The sequence below is a fragment of the Falco peregrinus genome, assembly GCF_023634155.1.
Source record: "Falco peregrinus isolate bFalPer1 chromosome 12 unlocalized genomic scaffold, bFalPer1.pri SUPER_12_unloc_1, whole genome shotgun sequence".
Taxonomy (NCBI): domain Eukaryota; kingdom Metazoa; phylum Chordata; class Aves; order Falconiformes; family Falconidae; genus Falco; species Falco peregrinus.
In genome coordinates, this window is record NW_026599548.1 from 496,286 (window position 1) to 518,564 (window position 22,279).

At 46.2% G+C, this 22,279-nt stretch overlaps 1 protein-coding gene across 1 annotated transcript in view; it reads left to right on the forward strand.

Annotated features, from left to right (window-relative positions):
* Window positions 1-22,279, forward strand: part of BRD4 (bromodomain containing 4) — a 75,517-nt gene that overhangs the window by 19,636 nt on the left and 33,602 nt on the right. The window contains 5 exon segments of the mRNA XM_055793174.1: window positions 916-1,010; window positions 12,026-12,142; window positions 14,399-14,717; window positions 17,034-17,171; window positions 19,363-19,498. Coding sequence (XP_055649149.1) covers window positions 12,123-12,142; window positions 14,399-14,717; window positions 17,034-17,171; window positions 19,363-19,498 — 613 coding nt within the window. The 5' untranslated portion in view covers window positions 916-1,010; window positions 12,026-12,122.

Consider the following 22,279-nt stretch of genomic DNA (forward strand, 5'->3'; position numbering starts at 1 on the left):
TTCAACCTCTAGTATTTCTCACCCGAGGGCAGGTGAGTCTTGCTTTGCCTTGGCTAAATTTTCTGTGCCCCCTTGCTAGGCCTAGGTCGGAGCGCTTGGTTTTCTCTGCGTTCCTGGGTGCTGGATTCCCTGTGCTGGGGGAAAAAGTCTCGCATCTCCCATGTCCTTTAGGGTCTGTCCTGCTCCTGAAATGAAATGAAAGATTTTTCTTTAAGTAGTTAGTTTGTGGGCTGGCTCAGGAGGTGTGGTGGGTATTTCGTGAGCAGAAGCGATGTTGAAAAGGTGTTGGTAGCGGTTACAGTCGTATTCCTGGAGACAGTCTTTGCAGTAGAAGCTTAAATCTCATGTCGAGTGCTTTGCTTTTTTTTTTTTAGATAATTTCTGCGAGAAGGCAGAGCGGGAGTGATTGCTGTTCTTGGGCTGGAGCCGCGGGTGGTTTTGAGACTTTGAGATGCCGCAAGCTGGGTAGCAGCCCCGGGAATTGTGTTAAACCCAGGTCTTGCAACTGGTTTAAACAACTGGAAAAGGGCTTTCAGGGCTGGAAAAGAGCTTTTTGAGTAATCTGTGGATTATTTGGGGAAAGGTTAACATGAGGGAACGGACCTGTGCTACTTGAAGCTCTCAAAAAGAGGTGGATTGGGTTGGTTAGCTCAAACTAAATCATTTTTCTCAGTATATATAAATCCCAAAGCGTGCACACTTTGGATGATGGTCTGGACCGTTGTCTTGGATCCCTTCACCCATCCACATCTGCATTGTGATGCTTTTAATTGTCAAAGGTTCCTGGTTTTCTGACTCATACGTATTGTTCCCTACAAATAACTGAAATCTGAAGAACCAAAAGGCAGCGGCTAAAAGTTAGCAAGGATTTTTTGTCTGTGATTCTGAATTAACATCTGTTTCTTTTCCTTACAGATCTTTCTTTCAATAGTAGCTTCAAAAATGAGGGTCAGAGGCTTTAGCTGGTGAGGAAGAACCGAACACCTCGAAGGGTCAACTCTTGATTTCAGGTAATTATCCTGAATTGTGCTCCTAAGTGCATGATTTTACAGGGTGCGGCTTATTTCCAGCATTTTGGGACAGTAATGTCACTTTTGGGGGTGTCACCGAAGAGAAGGTGATATAAAGCAGGACGGCAGGAATTAATTCCAGCCAGGGATGAGCTGTGCTCGTTGCCTTTGAGGGATTTGGACTGAGTAAATCTCGTAGCAGCTGCAGTGAATGGATTTGCTGGATTTACCAATAGGTGTTTGCTGGTGTGAGTGGATGGAACCGGGGTTGTATGGATCTTCATCTCCTGGCGGGGATTTGGAATGGAGCAGGAGCTTTGTTAGGGCTGGATCAAACTTGATTGGCCCGATACTTCATTAGGTCATAGAATCCTCCAGGTTGGAAAAAACCTTTAAGATCAAGCCCAACCGTTAACCCCGCGCTGCCAAAACCACCATGTCCCGAAGCGCCGTGTCTTGTAATACTCCAGGGAGGATTTAAATCTGCAGTTCCAGCAGGGAAAATAAGAGGCAGAGACAGCAGAGTGCTGAGGTGAGGGTGCAAAGTCAGGGAGAAGCTTCACACATGTGAAATAATTCAGTTTTCTGTATCTTGGTGTGTTTCTCTGGTATTTTAGAATATCAGGCACAATTTTTTTGCTCCCCTTCCTATGCAGCTCTATCTCCCATACCCCTCAGCCAGCACTTTGGTCTCCTCACAGGTGCCACTGAGTCCGAATTGGGCCACATTCTGCTCAGCTGGGTGTTACTGGGAGTGTTGCTTCCATCTCGGATGCCCATCAGACGGCGTTGTGCAAAGCTGCTGCCTCTTTGGGGCTTGTGCTCCCCCTGGTTCAGGAAAATAAGACCCAAGTGCAATGTGTTTTGGTGTCTCTACCCAGAACTTGGTCTTCAAAGTGTGTTTTCTTTCTAGTAGTTTACCCAAAAAGGCTTAGTAATAAATAGGGAAAATACCCCAGGTACACAACTATTGATTTTTTTCATGGCTTCAGCTTGAAAAGTACTTGGTTGGCTTTGTGACATCTGAATGTTTTGGCAAGCTTGGCGATTTATGATCTCCAATAATTGTCTCTGAGGTGTGTTTGGTTACAGATGTAGCCCAGATGTGATGACCGAGTGGCTTTCTGGAGTCTCGGGTGGGAAAAGCCGTGTTTTCAATATCCAGCTGCTCTTGGAATGTCTTGACCTCAGAGGATATTTTTTTTTGTTTTGTTAGTGGGCAGCAAGAATCAAAATTGAGGGGTGGGGGGAAAGCTTCATCTCTCCAGGAAAAGAGCAGTTTCTTGCAAGTATTAGGCTGGAGTGGTCAGTGGGCATCAAATCTTTTTTCTTTTTTTTTTTTTTCCCTGGAACAGCAAGGACTGGGAATAGCCTCGTGCTCAGGCTGCACCTGTAGGATCCTTACATCTGGTACTACAGCTGAAACCCAATACTAGAAAGGGTAAAAAAAAAAAAAATAATTCTCTGAGTTAAAATAAACTTTTCTTCAGCAACTTTTTTGAGGTGTGTAGTCACCTGCAGCCGTGTTCTGCCATCTTCTCCATCCACTGTGGTGCTCTGGGTGCTGTGAGGACTGCTGGAATTGAGTTTGGGGTGACATTGGGTACCCCTGTCTTGAAATGGGGGGGGTAGGTGGGGGGGTGGCTTGGACTTGTTCAGTGAAATAGAACCAGCAGCCAACTATGGTGTGAGACACCGGTGTGGGAATCTGTGTCCTGTGGCACTATCCATCTGCCGTGACGGGGGCTGGCGGCAGGTTGGGATGTGCCAGGTGAGGACGTGGTGCCAGTGCTGATGTAGAGAGGTGGTGGGACTCGAAGTTCACGCCTCGATGGTGGGCTGTTGGAGGACCTGTCATCTGGCGATGCTGAAAGCATCTCGGTTGATCCCACTGGATGGGGACAGTTTGAGGTTAAGGCAGCGGCTCTTCATCCACGAAGTGTAGTTTAATATTTGCTGCTGAATATTTCGGGTATAAATCACCCTTCACAAACGTGCTGGGGGTTCTGGGATCACTTATTTTTCAGCAAGAATGGATCTTGCCCAGGGTTATCTTGGAAACTGCACGTGCATGCAGGGAGGATCTGTTTGAGTCATAAAATAAAATCCATGACTGTGCTGAGCCGGGGGGGGGGGGAGGGAGGATGATAAGGTAGTCACCGAAAATTTTGTGTGGTTCCAGCTGCCTTAAAAGTGGGAGGCTGAACCCAACGAGAGCTACTTGGAAGTTTCAGATTGATGTGCCGGCTTCTACAGCAGTCGTCCTTGAACATTTGTGGTGAAACAATGTAGAAAACCTGCTCCGATGTCTCCTGCTGCTTAATACGGCCAGCCTCACTTCCTAATCAGCAGTTTTGTAAGAATATTGTAAGATAGTAATCAATAAAAGCTGATTACTCTCTCTGCTCTTTGAAATACAGTGAAATGTTGATGGTGTAGGTGGGTTTTGTGGCCAGGATTTGTTTGCTGTTAAGCAACTGGGAGTTGTAGTGCAAAACCCCATGGGTCTGCGGCTATTTTAAGCTTAAATCGTGGTAAAACCGCTCAATTTCCACTCTAAGGTTATCTTTTTTTTTCTTTGAGCCATGGCAAATTGAGCATAGAAATAGCTGCTCCCCCCCAAAAAAAAGAGGCAACAAAATAAATGAAAATGTTTTTCTTGCTGTCCTAGCTGTGTAGACACCCCAAAAAGCAGAGGGGAGCCCCGTGGTTTAGGGCGCAAGAATAAATAAATTTCTCCTGGCTTGGAAACCTGCTGTGTTTAGGGTACAGGGCGGACCGAAGCGGTCCTGAAATTCAGCGTCTGACTGCCGAACGCCTCCCATGGGGCACAAAAAGGCACCAGCGGAGCTGAAATGGGCCGGGAAGTGCTGCATGGTTAGAGGAGGGGGAAAAAAAAAAAAGCCAGCACAGGTAGCTGTGGAGGTCAGCATCCCCATCGGCACGGGAGCGAGGTTCAGGGCTGCTGGGGATGCTCGCTGGCAGTGTGGGGGTTGGATGGGATCCAGGAGATGCCGTCTGGCTGGTGGCATCAATGCCCACGCTGCCCAGCCACCAGAACAGGTCAGATGGAAAAGTAAATTCCCTCTTGGCGCTTCCCCACTGATACAGATAGTGGCCTTAAAAACCCGAGGAGTGAACCCAAGTGACCAACAAGCTGGTTTTTTTATTTTGAGCCAAGGCATGATGGAACTCCGCAGGGTCACAAAGCTCCCAAGAGGGTGTCACGGTCCCATTTCTGCAGAAAATTGTTAAAAAAAATAAAGTGGAAATCAAAATGCAAAGAGCTTGGGTGGGAGGTGATGCTCTGGGGGGGTAAGGGTTGCAAATGCTCTTCCTCTGGCTGGAAGTAAGTTGCAGCAGCAGCAAAATAATTCCTGCACTGGAAACTGCACCAGCAGGTTAAAGAAATGCCAAGTGCGAAGCTGAGCAGTCGTGTGGCTGCTCTGGTGAAAACGTATATGAGCCTGGTGAAAATGTGGTCACGCCACAGACAAGCTTGAGCTGTCGCCTTTGGATTTCCTGGGGCGAAACGTCCCGTTTCTTGCAGAAATTGCAGAAGTGGCGATAACGTCAAGGTCTGCAGGAGTGCCCTGTCCCCTCCGGCTCGTGGATGGGTTCCTTGTTGGTGCCCAACAGCACAGCCTTTGCATCTCGTGATTATTTAGAGATATTTTAATTTTTAAATATTCTGTAGCCTATCTGGGAATTCTTGTGCTGTTTCATTAAGCTGTTTCAAAAAGAAATAACCCTGGAATTGTGTGTGAGAGGAGAAGTGAAGCGGTTTGGTCGTAGGGTGACGTGGAAGGAGGGAAAAACAAACTGCCTTTTTTAAGGCATGAGTAAAGTTTATATATATTTATTAATCTGTATTTAGATAGCACCTATTTGTGCGCTTTAATAGGTAAAGGGGGGTACCGAGGTGGGGATTTTTTCTTTTATACACTGAAGTCTGTGCCACCTGGGACATCGCTTTTTCAGATCTGGTTTAACTCCATTTGAAATGGATACAGAAGAGGTTTGGACTGCTTGAAAATCTGTAGAACCACTCCTCAATGCCTTTTATTATTATTTTTTAAAAAATATTTTTTTAAACTCACTTCCTGCTGTATAATCCCAGTAGCTAACCCCTGAAATAACCAATTAATATGGCATAAATCCATTCCAACAGCAGCTTTGATGCAAAAGGTGGGTTTCTTCTGTGCTGTCCCCCTGTGTGTTGTGTGAAAGGCTGCAGAAAAAAGAATCTCCGCTACACCACCCTGCAGCTTTATTTTCCCTAAAAATAATTGCAGCAACAGGGGAGAAGGAGCAAACCACTGTTAAGTTTATCCTCAGTCTTGATTACAGTCTCCACGTGAGCATTGTGGAATAAGGTCTGACTCTGTACCCTTGTCATTTATTTATTTTTTTTCCAATCCATTTCTAAATTATATTAATGGTGGGTGGAAACTAATTTCCTATTCAATCTCTAATAAGATATTTGGGATGGTGTAGATTTCGCACGTGGCCATGTGCAGGTAGTTTTTGCTGACTGATGCTTTGCGTGTCCTACAGCAAAACTAAGCCTGGACGTGGAAAACACGGAGATAAGGAGTTTGAAACCTGGATTGTGGGAAAAGCTGCTGCCACGGTGCCCGTCCAGGACACTATCCTGTTTCATACTTAAAATGATCTTACCAAGGGCATCTGAACTATTTTTTAATAAAAACATAACCTCCTTTTGTAAAAAAAAAAAAAAACCAAAAACACAAAACAACAAAACCCCCAAAAAACCAAACACAACCTCCTTTTGTAAAAAAAAAAAACAAACCCACAGCCTCCTTTTGTAAAAAAAAACAACAAAAAAACCCACAGCCTCCTTTTGTAAAAAAAAAACAACAAAAACCAAAAAACCCCACAGCCTCCTTTTGTTAAAAAAAACAACAAAAAACCCAAACAAAACCAAAAAAACCCCACAGCCTCCTTTTGTAAAGAAAAAAAACAAACAAAACCAGGAAAAAACCACAGCCTCCTTTTGTAAAACAAAAAACAAACAAAAACAGGAAAAAACCACAGCCACCTTTTGTAAAACAAAAACCAAACAAAACCAGAAAAAACCACAGCCTCCTTTTGTAAAACAAAAAACAAACAAAACCAGAAAAAACCACAGCCACCTCTTGTAAAACAAAAAACAAACAAAAACAGGAAAAAACCACAGCCTCCTTTTGTAAAACAAAAAACAAACAAAACCAGAAAAAACCACAGCCTCCTTTTGTAAAACAAAAAACAAACAAAACCAGAAAAAACCACAGCCTCCTTTTGTAAAACAAAAAACAAACAAAAACAGGAAAAAACCACAGCCTCCTTTTGTAAAACAAAAAACAAAAACAGGAAAAAACCACAGCCTCCTTTTGTAAAACAAAAAACAAAAACAGGAAAAAACCACAGCCTCCTTTTGTAAAACAAAAAACAAACAAAACCAGAAAAAACCACAGCCTCCTTTTGTAAAACAAAAAACAAACAAAACCAGGAAAAAACCACAGCCACCTCTTGTAAAAAAAAAAAAAAACAACCTGCTTTTGTAAAAAAAAAAAGAAAAAAAACCCCACAACCTCCTTTTGTAAAAAAAAAAACAAACAAAAAACCCCACAACCTCCTTTTGTAAAAAAAACCCAAACAATAATACCCACCTCCTTTTGTAAAAAAAAAAAAAAACCAAAAAATCCCACAACCTCCTTTTGAAAAAAAAAAAAAAAAAAAAACCAAACAAAAAAACCCACAACCTCCTTTTGAAAAAAAAAACCAAAAAAAACACAACCTCCTTTCGTAAAAAAAAAAAAACAAACCAACAAAAAAAACCCCACAACCTCCTTTTGAAAAAAAAAAAAAAAAACCAAAAAAACACACACACCCCACAACCTCCTTTGTAAAAAAAAAAAAACAAAAAAACCCCCGTAATCTCCTTTTCTTAAAAAAAAGAAAACACAACCTCCTTGTGTAAAAAAAAACAACCAAAAAACCCCACAACCTCCTTGTGTAAAAAAAAAACCAAAAAACCCCACAACCTCCTTTTGTAAAAATAATAATAAAACAGCTTGTACACTCTTCTCCCCATGTTTTTAAATAGAGCAGGGGCTTGGGAGTAAAGCTCATTTCATATTTTCCTCCCTGGAAAATTTCTTATTTTTATATAATATTCTTGTTATATATAATAAGAAAATGTCTTATTTGGCAGAACCCTTGTTTCTTTTCTTACCTTGACTTCCCTTCTCCGGCTGCAGGGCTTTTACTTCGCAGATGTTCAAGGGCTCTGTTTTTCCTTTATCCTATTAGAAATTGAGTGTTTTCCAGTATGGACACACTGACCCTGCCTTATTTTTGAACTAATTAATCCCTGCTGCTTGTGTGTCAAGACACCGATGTCAAAAACCATCCCTGGTTTGGGTCTTTCCAACTTTACCTTCCCTCAACCACCGTCATCATCTGGTAATTCTTCACTGGGGCTGATCCTGGAGGAATCTGGTTCCTATTTCCACATGTTAATGGGGATAATTAGCATCTCTTTAAAATATAATAGGGGAAGATAGGCACTGGGACAGCCCTAATTAATTTCTGGGATGGTTTAGGAGGCTTTTTTATGGTGTGTACACAGGTCTTCGGTGCCATCAGCCAGGGCCATCCATCCATCCATCGGTTTGTGTCCCTCACCAGGAAGTTTCCCAGCCCCCTCCCTAAGAAAAGGAGGATGCGCTGATCTCCCGCTGGTGCATCCCCTCGGATTTTTGAGCAGCTTCACGGATTTTTGAGCAGTTTCACAACAGGTCACTGGTAGCATGTGGGAGTATGTCAAGAGGCAAAGCTCCTCTTCCCGGGATGCTCAGGGATGCAGCGCGTTATTCTGGTGCCAGCGCTGAGTTTGGGGGATGGGGAAAATGGATTTCATCCACACTGTGTGAATTTGGGGGGGGGAATTTCCCCTCACCTGGGTTTTCTTTGAGGTGCAGCTCCTGAAATTGAGGATAGTGGGAGCTGTACAAAGGAGAGGAGGGAAACCAAATGCTTTGAGCTGGGATTTAAACATAATTTTAAACAGATAACGAGCAGGTCTTGAGGAACAAATGCAACCTTCAGTCCTCTCTGATGTTTGTCACCCTGTTGACACAATAATAAGACAGGGGAGCTGGAAGAAAACCACTTTTTGGGCACCTTTAGGTGAAATTTTCAGCGGCCAGGTGGTTCTGTTGGTAAATAATTTCCGCAGGGAACAGCACGTGCAGGGCTGGACACGGGAGAGGCAGCAGCAGCAGCTGAATATCCCTGTTTCAGGTTAGGAGGAAGCTGCTGCCAAGCTAAACCATCGTTAATTAAGTCTTAAACAAAGAATTGGGAGGTTGGGAAGCACTGGATGCGCTGTTGGCTGTTGGTGTCACCTCTCCCCCTTCCCTTTTTTTCCGCTCAAGGCACAGGATGCTTGCTGCCCATGTTGATCCCCGTCTCCTGGCTCAGCAGGGTCAGAATTAAAAGGAGTGCTGGCCACTACAAATTTGTTAGTTATTCTTTTAAGCTGCTGGATTTTCCAGCCTAGCCGCCTTTTCCAGGCTATTTGTAGATAATATATCCCTGGGTGGGGTTCATAGCGATGCAGTTTGACCATGAAGTTCACTTTGATGTTGGGTAGCTCAGCGCTTTTCCTGCGGGAGCACCTTTTGTCTTGGGTTGGGGAGGGGGTTGCCTTTACAAACCAAAATTCCAGCTCTTCCCTCTTCCTGCAGAAGGGACCCACGGCTTTATTTTTGCTTTAAAATGTGGCTTTTGCATCCTGTGGAGGGTTGAAGGGTTGACTTTAGGCAGCAGGTAAAGGGAATCAGCACTTCGGGGGGGTGCACAGCACAGGGGACAGCTCTGAAGAACAAGAGATAATACAGGAGGGAGATGTTCAGCTCGAAATCAGAGGATGACATCGATCCCATTTGGTTCGTATTTACCCATTGCTTCCCAGTAAGCCCCCGGGGAGCAGATCCTCTCACTCCACAGCACGAAGAAACGCGGATTCCTTCATTTTTAGTACTTCCTTGAGCATGGTGGCTTTTCTCCTCAATTTTTATAAACCACTTTTGCTCCTGACCCACCAAGTCGCACTGGTTTGGGAGGAGATGTGCAGGTCTCGTGAGCTGGTTAGCACGGAGAGCCGAGTAGCCATGATACGGTCCAGTTAACGGAACAGAAACAGGGTTTAGGATTAAATTAAGTCAACAATTAGTGCTCACGTGTGCCCCAGCTTCTCCTTGCCTGTCTTGCAATCCAGCAAGACAGTACCCACTTCATTTAGCTGCTTGGGCATCCTGAACCTTGTGTGTCTTCTAAAAGTGGGGGTTTAAGTAATTCTGTGTCCTTGAAATTAGAATAAAGTTGCTATGGATGGATCCAGTGCCGCAAATATTGATGTAACCAGTGTCCAGCTGTCTGTGTGCTGGGAATAGTTGGTTTTAACACCCTTAGTTAAACATCTACAACTCAAAATAGATTAAAATCTGTTTTCTGCTTAGCAACTCACTGTCCAGGACAGGTAGATAACCTCCAAATAACTTTTTTTAAAAAAAAAAAAAACCAAAAAACAACTACGAAATCACTATTATTTGATAACACTTACTTCTCAGAGGCTTTTTTAAAGATTTCTTAATCTTTTTATTTAGTCTGAGGCAAGAGAGGAGGAACATTCAGGTTGGCTTCTTGTGACCGCAGCTGATCTCCTGTTCAGGTCCCAGAGCATCTTTCTTGGTCACTGCTTTAAGGTGGGTGGTGGAGGCATCCTCAGGTTTCCCCCCTTTAGATGGATACCTCCCTGATCAAGTATATCCTCCATGGAATTTCGTTTCCATCTGCTCTGCTCTCACAGATCTGCCTCATTTCAGTCTCAAACATCTGCCTGTTTCAGCCAGCCTGAAATAATCCATCTGCCCAAAGAAAAACCAGCATTTTCTTGCACAAACCACCCTTGTCAAGTTGTTCAGAGAGACCCCTCCCACAATGTTTTTCGGAGGCCGGTGCTGTGACAGCCCACTGGGTGTTCCTAGTGATTAATTTCTCCCACTTTTCAGCTGGAAAATACCCAGTTTGTGTTTTTACGCAAGTGTGTGCACCTGCTGCTATCCCAAACCAGATATGCCCACGATCCCTCCTTCCATCACCATCCTCCGTCCTCTGGAGCCCTGTCTGCAGGCTTTGCCCATGTCACTGCTCGTTTGCCAACACTTAATCAGTTTATCTGCTTTCTGCTTCCCGACTCCTTCCTTGCTCCCAGCAAAACCATTGGATTTATTCTCTTGTGATTCCTCTGGCTGGCGTCAGCAGTCCCCACCTTGGATCCCCTCTGGAGCTCCTCTGGACCAGCAGCCACATTCCCTTTTATCCCATCGATGCAGTGAGTTTTCCAGACTGATTTTCTCAATTTGTTTTTTGCCCCCCAACATCATTTCTGCTCCCTTCCATCCCTGTATCCCTTTAGGGGAGAAGGAGACATCCTTCTGCAGGTCTCCTCCTGGCCTGGCAGTTCCCTCTGCCGGCTCCTGCACCGCACTACAGCCCTTTCCCTTCCCGCCTCTCTCCCGGGGGGGGGGGCGGGAAAACCCTGGAATTTCTTTTGGCAGGCAGCATTAAAATCCCATGGATCTGCATAAACATAGGCAGCATGATCCTGGTGTATTTGAGCCTCTCTGTGCTAGATACCATCCCCGCAAGGTCTGTCCTCCCACATCTCGTTTATAGCTTTGCCTAACGAAGCGCACTGATCACAGTAATCAGCTAAGCCTTCTTCTCTGATTTTCCCACGTGGCCATGAATAAACACGTTATCCTCAGCCAAAGGAGAAGGTAGTATCTGGAGTATGTTGGTCTCAGGAGGTTGACGAAGGCTTTCTGGTTGGCAAATCTCGAGCTGGTGCTACCTTATTATTACATATATGGGATATGTAATAATAAGGGTTTCTTAATCTATTGATTATTTTCTTCTTGTTAATTATTTTCTTATCTGTAGGTTATGGGGGTGCTACGTCTGGGTTTTCTTAAGCCTAAAAAATGAAGACCCAGCTGTAGCAACATCGATAGCATAATCTATAATACAGACTAGATTTCTGATCTGTAACATAGATCAGATTACGAAAACCCAAGCGTGGCGCTGACCTTATAGATTAAGAAAGCCCCATCTATAAAGTAGCATCTATAGCACAGTCTGATACAGAGATAAGTTGGGGTGATGCTGCGGGGGGAGCAAGGTCGGGCTGCAAACCCTTGGCCCATCGCGATGGGCCGAGCAACTGTTAAAAATTGACATTTTCTAATATTTTTTCTCTGATATTTTGGCACACAGGTGGCAGGGGAATGTAAGAGTCATAACGGAACCGCTGGGGAGGGGGAGGAGAGTGATGTGAATTGGTGTCTTTCCAGCTAATCCCTTAAAAAAAAAATAGCTGGAGTTTGAAAATGCAGGAGGAGACTAGTAGCATCCCTCCAAAGGAGCAAGGAGACAGTGAAAAAGATGAGAAAAAGAAGATACATGGAAAAAAAAAAGAATAAATCTAATATAAATACCTAACTGTGTGGATGGGTGGTTAGAGCCTTCACTTTTTAAGTGGAAGAGGAAGAAATTAAACCGATGATGAAATATTTTCCCTTCTCTTTGGAAAAAGAAAAAAACCCAACAAAAACCTCCTTGGCTTCCTCCTACAGCTGGCTCTCGGAGAGCTATTGTATTGAGAGGGAGCAGAAGGAAGTCGGGTGGACGCAGTCCTTGAAATGATGAATTTAAGGAAGGAGCTTGCCCTAAAGGTGGAAGAATGCCTGGGAAAAACTGAAATACTGGTGCCCATTCCTTGTTTTTCCATAGGTGTCTCGTGTTTGCAGGTGTCTGTAGACTCCTTTCCTTTGCTGGACTGTCGATGTACATTAAAAAAAATTACCTCATTCTCTGGAGGTAGCCTTCATTTCTGATGCCTTGGGTTGATGCCTCAGATTAATTGCTTTGTTTTGTTTCATCAGATACAGTATCTAAAGGCATTTGTGCCTGAAGCCACGGAAGATAGATGGACAAGCCAAGCAACTTCTGACTCTGCATCGTTTTCTGGGGCAAAATTATATGGCAATGTATCCTACAAGGTAACGTAGCTCCTTGCAGCGAGTAAAGAGGCTTCTTTTTGCTTGGCCACCACTTGCTAAGAACAGTTTCTTGCTTAAGAGCTTCCCTTTAATATGTGACCTAGAGGAATCAGCACCACCCCAGAGGAGAATTCAAGGAATTTTGCAAGAGAGGGAAATCCAAATTGCCTCCAGATCCTGTCGGGTTTGAGTCGCATCTCCCCTGGAGAGAGCAGGCAGGCTGCCCTGCTAACAGGGAAGAAAAGCAGGAGCAAAAAGAAAGCCAGGAGTAAGAGGTTTCACGGGAGAGCTGAGCTAACAGCTCTGAACGCCGTGCTCCGCACCTATAAAATCTCCTGTAATTATCCCAGGGGGAGCAAAGGGAGCCTGCTGCAGCTATCTTGTCGCTTGAGCAATGCTTCAACTCGCTTGGAGCCCTGAAAAGTTCAACCCCATCATCTAAAGACTAAAATGGGATGTTGCCCTCATAAATTAGGTGGTCGGTGTTGGTTTTACGCCAGTAAAAACAACGGACCACAGCCTTTGAGCGAGGCATGAGACAGGCTGAGGTTTTACAGGGACTCGGAAGCCGTCAAGGGACGCGGCAGTTGAAATTACTGATGCTTCATCTCTCTGCCTCCTCATCCCTCGCTGCCGTACGTGTGGAGACCATGTCTGCACAGCCAGGCCGTGACCAGAGACACGGGGCTGCTCCGGGGCATCAGAATAAAAACCCCAACCCGGAGCGTATGGCTGCCTATAGGTACTGGCAGTATATACCGACTCCAGGCCAAGTGCACCTGCTTTGCTCTTCCCAGTGTAACGCCTCGGCGGCCACTGGGATTTTTCATGGATCATGCAGGGCTGGGAATCCTACACCAAATCAGTTCCGCCCCAGCTAAGAAAGCACTCCGTGACTCCACCTACGGAGAGATGGGAGACGTTTTCTTCCTTATTTTCCCTAAAATCTCACTTGAAACTGGTGAATCATGAGGCTTTTAGTTAATCTCACACAATATGTAGCGGTCAGATTAATAACTGCATGTCTTAAGCTTAGCATGGGCTCAGCATTAAATGAGACGGAGTGTGTCGTGCAGGGTGGCTTTACACAAGGAGGGTCCCACACGCCCAGTAAGGGTGGGATTCACTGGGGGGTGGGGGTGGTGAGGCTTCCATTGTTCTTGTTGAGTTCAAGAGCCATCATGTTCATGAACCATCGGCTCATGGTGGCCGGTCATGGCTCGGGGGTGACCCCTTCACGCAGCTGTAGATTAGGAGGATGGATTTGTCTCCCTGAGCTCTTGGGAGAGCTTTGAAATACGCCCTGGGAGAAATCCATAGGCTCTGTAAAAACTCCTTCCTCCCCACCCCCAGGTTTCTGGTTGTTTTTTTTATTTAGAATTTAGGAAATTTTTTTAGAATTTAATTTTTTAGAATATTTTTATATATTAATATATATTAGAATTTATTTCGAATTCCTGAATTGGCTACCTAAAGATTAGCTGTATAAATGATCTCCCTAATTGATCTACTTTAAGATCAGCTACCTAGAGATCACCTGCCCAAAGATTATCTGCCTAGATTATCTATCTGAATTATCTACTTAAATTAACTACCTAAAATTATTCTCTGAGATGATCTCCCTAACGTTTATCTACCTAAAGCCTGTCTACCTACATTATCTGCCAAAAGCAGATCACAGGAATTAAATTTGGGTCTGTCCGCTGCGTGGCTCAGCTGGAGCATCCCCTGAAGGACAGGCTTTGGCTTGAGGCTGGGGTCAGCTGGCCCCTGGGGTGGGGTGAGGACTGCCAAGAAGCTGGAAAGGAGGTAAATGCATCGCTTTGCGCTCCTTTAGCTGGAGCTAAAAGTGGGCTGACAGCCCTTTATCACCTCTTTGTGCTGGTGGCAACCCCAACCCTGGGGCTGAAGCTGGTGCCTGCCCAGGGCGGCTTGTTAGAGCCTCATTTAGAGGCAGCGGAGGCTCCCTTGGAGTCCTCATTAGCCTAATTAGGCAAGAACCAAGGGTAAAACACTTGCTAAGGAGTGGAGAGGCAGCTCTGGTTGTGGAAGAGGCAGCAGATTGCCTGAGAATAACCTTCCTTGCCCTGGGATGCAGAAGGGTGACATCAGTCGTTGGGGTGACACGAGTGTTGCCGAGCGAGTGGGGCGCGAGGTCTGGTGGCCTGGGCGAGTCCAGCAGTTGAGTTTTAAGCAGCACCTGGTACCAAAAACCAGGATTGCCATCCCCTCATCTCCCTTCTCTGTGCTTTACAGGGTGTCTGGTGAGGAATGCAATGGGATCAATAGCATGTCGGTGGAGAGCGGCCCTGGAACGAGACTGAGAAATTTGCCGGTCATGGGGGATGGACTAGAAACCACCCAGATGTCTACGACGCAGTCCCAGGCTCAACCCCAACCAGGCAGTGCTGTAGGCGTGAATCCCCCGCCGCCGGAGACCTCCAACCCCAACAAACCCAAGCGCCAGACCAACCAGCTGCAGTATCTGCTCAAGGTGGTGCTGAAGACGCTGTGGAAGCACCAGTTTGCGTGGCCTTTCCAGCAGCCCGTGGATGCCGTCAAGCTGAACCTCCCTGTAAGTAGAGGTCAAGCAACCGGTTTGTGGTGGGAGGAGGAGTGAGACCCAAAGGGTGTGTCCGCACCGTATCCCGAAATCACAGAATCGCTCTTGAATGGTTGGACCTGATGATCTTAAGGATCTTTTCCAACCTTAAATGATTGTATGATTCTGTGATCTTCTACAACACACGCACACAAGGAGGAATTTCCAGTGGCTCAGCTACTGCTTTGCCCTTTACCAGCCTCCTCTTCCCACCAGGATGCGGAGAAGAAAGTAGGAATATTATTTCAGGAGTCGAGGAGGGTGAGGCTGCAGTGCTTTGTCCCCTCGCCAAGCGCCAAAAATTTAACACACCAAAAATTATTAAAATTCCAAGATTCCTTAAGCAAATCCCACATTGACTTGGACTCTGCCTTGCTGCACCCCGAAGCCCAGCGCCCTTTTCTGCGCCTTCCTTAAACCTCCCGTGATTGCTGCTTTATCAGTGGATTTTTTTGGATTTTTTTTTTTTTTTTTTTTATTTGCACTGAAAACACTCGGAGCCTTTCACAGAGCATCTTGTGTTCACACGGCCGCTGCGCTTCTTGCGGCGCCGTTGGTAACACGAGTTGTTTCATAAAGGACACCGATTTTAAGTTAATTGGCAATTAAATCGAGGGGATCGAGTGCTCCCTCAATCAGTTTGCGGGGGATCCCGTGCTGGGCAGGAGTGTGGATCTGCCCCAGGGTGGGAAGGCTGGACCGATGGGCACAGAGGTTCACCGGGCTCCGTGCTGGGTCCTGCACCTGGGTCACAGCCACCCCCCGAGGTGGGGGAGCTGCCTGGGGGGCTACCTGACGGCCAGCAGCCTGCCCAGGTGGCCCAGAGGGCCAGCAGCAGCCTGGCTTGTGTCAGACACAGTGTGGCCAGCAGGACCAGGGTGGCCATCGTCCCCCCTGTGCTCGGCGCTGGGGCGGCCACACCTCAGATCCCACGTTCAGCGTTGGGCCTCTTACTCCAGGAGGGATGTGGAGGGGCTGGAGCGTGTCCAGAGGTGGGAGAAGGGGCTAGAGAAGGATCTAGAGAGCTTGTGAGGAGCAGCTGAGGGAACCAAGGTGGAGAAAAGGCGGCTGAGGGGTGACCTCGCTCTCTGCAGCTGCCTGAGAGGAGGCTGTAGCGAGGTGTGGGTCACTTTCTTCCCGTGTTGTAAGTAACAGGACAAGAGGAAATGACCTTAAATTGCATCAGGGGAGGTCGAGATTGGATATTTAGGTAAAATTTCATCACCAAAAAGGTTGTCTGGTGGTGGAATGGGCTGCCCAGGAGGTGGTGGAGCCACCATCCCAGGGGGTATCTAAAAGGCGTGTCGGTGGCGATGCTTATGGATGGGTTTTAGTGGTGTTGATGGTTGGACTTCATGATCTTAAAGATCTTCTAGTCTCAACAACTCGACAGTTCTAAACTGGCACGGAAGCCTTGTCCTGCTGCAAGGGTTGCGTGGTGGCCTGCCGGTGTCCTCCCTGGCAGCCCTTCCCATGGCCCTTCACCAGGACGAGTTCAGAGTCAAACCCAAGGAGCCAGCAAAATAATTCAGAGGTCGTTAATTACAGTAAATCACAGCAGCATCCTCCCGGCTGCACCTCTGGTTTGGACCCTTCCAGCTCCCACCAGAGGCAGCTTGGTCCCTTCCTCCTTGAGATGCTCTTCCTTGAGAGAGGTGTTTCTACCTAACACCCAATTTTCCTTGTCTGTTTTATTTTTAAGGTGTAATAACTCTTAAATATATAATTCTTAGCCGGGCATCAGACTGTTTAATTTTTTCGTGATAGGAACCAGCTCCCTCTTGCATGTGGATAGTGCCGGTTCTATAGCAACAGCATTTCCAGCCCCCTTTATTTTTTTTCTAAACGTTATGCCTAAAAATAGAAACATAGGATGCATTTAAAAAATAATAATAATAAAAAAATAGGATGCATTTAAAGGGTTGTAATAAATCTGATTTCCCCACTTCTTACATCACTCTGTTAAACGTGTGATCTCCTGCGAAGGGTCATTGATTCCCCGTAACATTTTTAGCAATTACTCAGCACCATTACCAACCAAAATCCCAGAATCGTGGCATTTTGGTGCTTCTGGGGTTGAATTACTCATCGCCCAAAGGTTTTTCCTTCTGTTTAATGAAAAATCCCAGCTGAGAGGCTGATGGGATTGAAGTCTGGTGGGCTGAGTATCTGCTGGGTGTGGAGGATCTCACCCAGGTGGGTCTGGGGATGAGATGGAGCAATCCCAGACCTTAAACTTGACTGACATTTCAGTTCCCACACTGACCTCTCCCTCTTTGCCCTTCGCAGGATTATTATAAGATAATTAAAACTCCGATGGATATGGGAACAATAAAGAAACGCTTGGAGAATAACTACTACTGGAACGCTCAAGAATGTATCCAGGATTTTAACACGATGTTTACAAACTGCTACATCTACAATAAGGTACAGAAAGTTCCCAAATCTGCCTTTTTTTTTTTTTTCCCCAAGGGAAATCTGCATCCTCTTTTTCCAAGGGAAGTCTGCAGAAATGCAGGCATTGCTTGTTTGAACGGTCCTTAAAAGGAACAACTGTCGAGATCAGCTTCTTTAGGAAAACAAATGGGATTAATCTGTTGGGAGCTCAGGTGCGTCGGTCTTCTGCTGAGAAGCAAGAAGCAGACAGGGCTGGCTCAGCAGCCTTCCCTCCCATGAGAAGTATTAGCAGATATCTTCAGTCTCGACGTTGTTTGGTTTCTTTTTTTCTTTTTCTTTTTTCTTAAAAGGCAATTTTTAAGATTTTCTTAGGGTCTGACTTGAGCAGAGCCTCCAACGTTATCAAACAGCTCCTTGAGAAGTAGGTCTGTGCTGCTGATGTCCTACAGCTTCGGTAAGGAGCTGACTTCATGCTGGTAGGGAAAAACCAGGGATACACGGAGCAGCACGTTGAGTTTGTCATGCCTGACTGTGCCCTCGTTGAGAAGATTCCCTTCCGGAGAGTGAGAAACATCCTGAAAACCATTTTATAAACAGTTGGGGTGGAGGAAAAAAAAATAAAAATCTGGAGGCATGAGGAGCATCCCAGGGCATTTCTGCAAATGGTGGTGGTGGGAGAGTGGCCTGTGTCAGCCAAAACTTGGGAATGGTGGTGGAGCTTGGAGAGCTGGAGAAGATTCTCAGGGGTGGTACTAGGCTGAGCACAAGCTGCTCGCTCGTTGTCTTGTTAAGTAGCAGAAGAACCACAAACACCGACAAAGGGTTTACTGCTGTCTTCGAGGTCGGCAAGACGTGGTCGGCGCCTCAGCCTTCTCCTTCGCCGACCACTCCACCCTTTCCACCACCACTTGCCAGAGCATTTCAGTTCCCCTTTGGTTTCTTCCTTGGTTCTCCCAGGTCTTTTATCTCCATTCCTGTTGCTCTTGTGTGCTTTGACCTTTTTTTCCTCCTCCTCTCAGAAACACTGCACAAGACCTCTCTAGTTTGTTCCAAAACCCCCAGGCATTAGCAGTTTTGGTCCTTCAGAACCGTTTCCTTGGCCATTGCCTTTCCTGGTTTGAGCCAGCATCATTTAACGTGAACGAGGGTGAGCTCTGAAGGGCTTCAATTACTCGATATTTGCCTTCAAGTCTTCCGTCACGTTCTCCCACCACGGTGTCTTCCCCCTGCCAGCTTTCTCCCTGATTCTCCCCTGATCTTCCCTCATCTTCACTGGTGTCCTCCAGGCTGGGGGCAGAAAAGCGTCTGAAGAAACATCTCTGTCGGCCTCATGGAGCCTGCAAACCATCAGCAGAGCAGGTTTGTGCGTGCCGTCTGATGGGCCAGCGTGGTTTTAACTGGTCCTGGTGCCAATGGCAGAGCCAGAGCTGCCTCCTCTTGGTGTCACCACGTCATGACAGTGATGGCCATTGGGTTATTGTCTTCACATCAATCCAGACTCTTCTTCTGTTGCCACCTGCTCTTCCCTCTCCGCCAAGGTTTATTACTATCCACAGAAGACCTTCCAGACCTCCCTGGAGCAGTGAGACCACTGCTGCAGGGTGCTCCTGGGCAGGTGGTCTCATCCTCTCTGGGTTTTTTCCCAACCTTTGCCTTCTCCAGATCTGTCAAGACCACTTCATCCTGTCCTCTCCTTCCACACTGATTTAGCAACAAATAGAGGCTCACAACAGTCCTCTTCCTCCTTAAAAACCTCCTTTTCCAGGGAGGAAGTTTCCTTGCAAGGGGCCAAGCTCTTACCCCCTATTCTGCTCCTCTACGGAGAGACCTCTTCGGTGAGACCACCAGGGCAGAGGGCTCTCACATGGTGGAAATGACTGGCTGGCATTAACCCACCGCTTCCATTTTCCACTTTTTCCTCTTTTTTTCCCTTCCTTCCTTCCAAAAACAGAGTTTGCTGCAGGCAGGTAACACCTTGCATCAGTTTATTATCCAGTGCATCTGCTTGGTGATGTCCTTGCCCATCATCTGGTTTTACCTAGAAAATACAACAACTTTAGGGTGAGGATTTGTGTATTCCATGCTTGGGGCAGCATCCCACATGGCTTCCCGCTGCACTGTAACGAAACGACAGCGCTGAGGAGGCTGAAAATCCAAATTCTCTCTGGAAATACATACCTTGACTAATTTATCCTTTTTTTTTTATTATTTTTCCCTCCAGCCAGGGGATGACATAGTCTTAATGGCAGAAGCTCTAGAAAAGCTTTTCCTGCAGAAAATCTCCGAAATGACCCAGGAGGAAACGGAAATCGTTATAGCCCAGACGAAAGGAAGAGGACGTGCAAGGAAGGAAGCAGGTATGACACTTCTTCATAGAATGGTTCTGGATAAGTGCCGCTCAGCTTCACGCAGTGTCTTGACCGCAAGCTCTGGACCCGGTTTTATCCTTGCTTGAATGAAGAGCACTTAATTGGGGTGTTAATTAAAACCCAGGCATCCTCCTGTGGTTGTCAGTATTCTCAGTGCCTCTCTTTACCATGTAGAGTGTCTAAAACGGGGTGGGAAGGAGGGTGGCTGCCTCGTGCGCTGGCCTGTCGTCAGGAGGTTGTCTCTGGTGAAGGGCAGGACTGGGGGATGTCCTCGAAGTCCCTCGTCTGTGGCTTCTGGGTGTCATTTTCAGGGGGGCGGAGGAGTGTTGGGGACAGGCTTTGCGTACAGCACTGCTGAGGCTTGTGTATTTATAGTGCTGGAGACACATCAGCGTTCCCAGCTCTTCCACGCAGGTAAAAAGCTGAGAGCAATCGTCAAAGCGTTTCATTTCTGCCGTGGGGGGAGCTGAGGTGGGGAAATACCCCTCACAGCACCTCAGGGGTTAAAATGCCAAGTGAATTCGGTTATGCCAGACCCCTTGGAGTTCCACAGCTGCTTTGCTGTCGTAAAAAAAAGCAGCAGGGACCCCTGAGGAAGCAGCTTTCGATGTGGTGGCTCCAGCCTGCTGAGGGAGTCATGGCAGGGAGAGCGTCTGAACCCAGTCCTGAGCGTCATAAACCCACTGCTCTCCTCCTGTAACATCCTCAAGTTCTAATTGCCACGCCTCATTTATTAAGTTTTGCCTGATGCTCGAGGAGCTCGCCATCCTTAGTAAGGATGCGTTGCCCCAAGCGAGGCAGAACGCTGCTCCCCGAAGATGAATTTGCTTTGTGCTCAGCCAGAATCCTAGAAATCCCTTTTTCCTGCAGCCAGGCTGTTGGATTGACCTCGTCTTGCTCCTTCGTAGGGCTGAAAAATCAATCTGCATGCTTTAGGCTCAGCATAAAGTGGAATTGCAGCATTTTGAACCCTCTTTAAGGTTATAAATCAGTAAAATGATGTTCTGTATTTGTGTCTGGTGGTACCTTAAGGCTTTATGTTAACAATGTAGGCTTTGTTTGGTTTTTTTTTTACACTTTGCTCCTGGATTTAAAGGCTCAGAAATTACCATTTTTCTCACTTAAGCCGGTCCTCTCTCTGCTGCGTAATATAAAAGTACAGTTCAACCACTCGGTTCATTTATTTAGTCTGTCTGATAGAAGAGCATCTAATCGAGTAAAAAAAGAAAATAATCTCTGCTGGCACTTAAGGAGTGCACGAAATAGCTGCCAAGTTAGGTATTTTCCTGCTAACGTTTCTGGTCTGAACTCTTCTCTTCTTTAATTAACTCCGTTATGTTGAAGGCTCCCCTCCATTCGCTCTGTGTTCTCTAATAATCAGATTCTTCTGCTCTGCGGATTTTTTTTTCCCCAATCTTTTAGTCCTCCTTTACAGCTCTTCTATGAACCTGCTCCAGTTTTTCACATCCAGAAGTGTGGACACCACAACTGGATGTAGATGTGACTGCTACTAGAGGTAAAATTGTCTTCCGATTCCCCTGTCTGTACCTCAAGGATTTCATTAGCTCATTTACTTGGGATTCCAACCATCCCCCAGGCTCAACATCGGCTGCTGATGCCATCGGATCGTTCCTCAAAGGGTTGAGAACATCCTGGCCATGACTCGATCTCAATGGCACCTCGTCCAATGCGTGTCCACTTTGGAGCTCGCCTTCTGAACTTCAGACATTTCTCATCTCCATCTTGTGTCATTCCCATTCTTTTAACCCCAATGCTGTGCGATCCCAAGGAAAACAGCACGTGCAGGAGCGTCACCAAGCTTGTGCCACCAAAAAAAATGATGATATGACCCTATTTTTACTGCCTACATCCCACAACCCTTCTGGAACACTGAATCCTCGCATCTGTTCTGATGCTGTGTCAGCCTCGGACTGGTGCTGCTGGGATCTCAGTGGGTTATTTTCCGAGGTTTACTGGAAAATCAGTGGAAGATATCCAGGCAGCTCGAGGGTTGACCCTCGGAGAGGATTTGAAAACCAGTTGTCTGAGTCATAGAGGAAAAAAGTTGGACTTCAGGAGTCACTGCTGAACATCCTGGGTAGCTGTTGGAAGAGAAAGCATTTCTGCACTGCCATCGCCTGGGCAGCTGCTGCAAATTCAGAGCAAGATTTATTAAATCCACTGGGTCTTCCCTCAGCAATCTTACCCACCGTCATCAGCTGTCTGCGCGGAGGGGCGTCCTACTGTTTCCAGAACATCTTTTAATCTAAACCACCAAAGAACAAAAGAACAACAAAAAAAAAAAGGGCTCAAAAAGTTGGAACAGCTCAAACTGCTTTAATGACTTTGGCTTTATTTTCTTTTCCTGTGCCTTGGGCAGGTTTTTGCCGTCCGTTCTCTCGCCAGGGGAGGACTGTGTGTGTTTCCATGCGTGTTTCTCTTGCGTGGCTCAAGTTTTCTTTCTCTCCGTGTCCGTGAGTCCTTTCAGCGTGGTGAAATCCAGGTTTGGAAGCCTGAACAGACGCAGTTGCTGCTTTTTTCCTGCGTGTGACCAAGTCGTGATTACTTGTAGCTGAGATTATTTTTGTTTAATTGTTATTTTTTTGTAGGCACTGTGTGCAGGGAGAAGCTCTTCTTGGTTAGAGAATTACTGGCCATCTCCTTTCTCAGCATCTTTTGGAAGGAGAAGTGATGAAATCGCCCGTAGAGAAGATCTTTTTACTTACGCGACGTAGAGGGCGCTTACAAACACAGGTCTCCTTTCCTCTT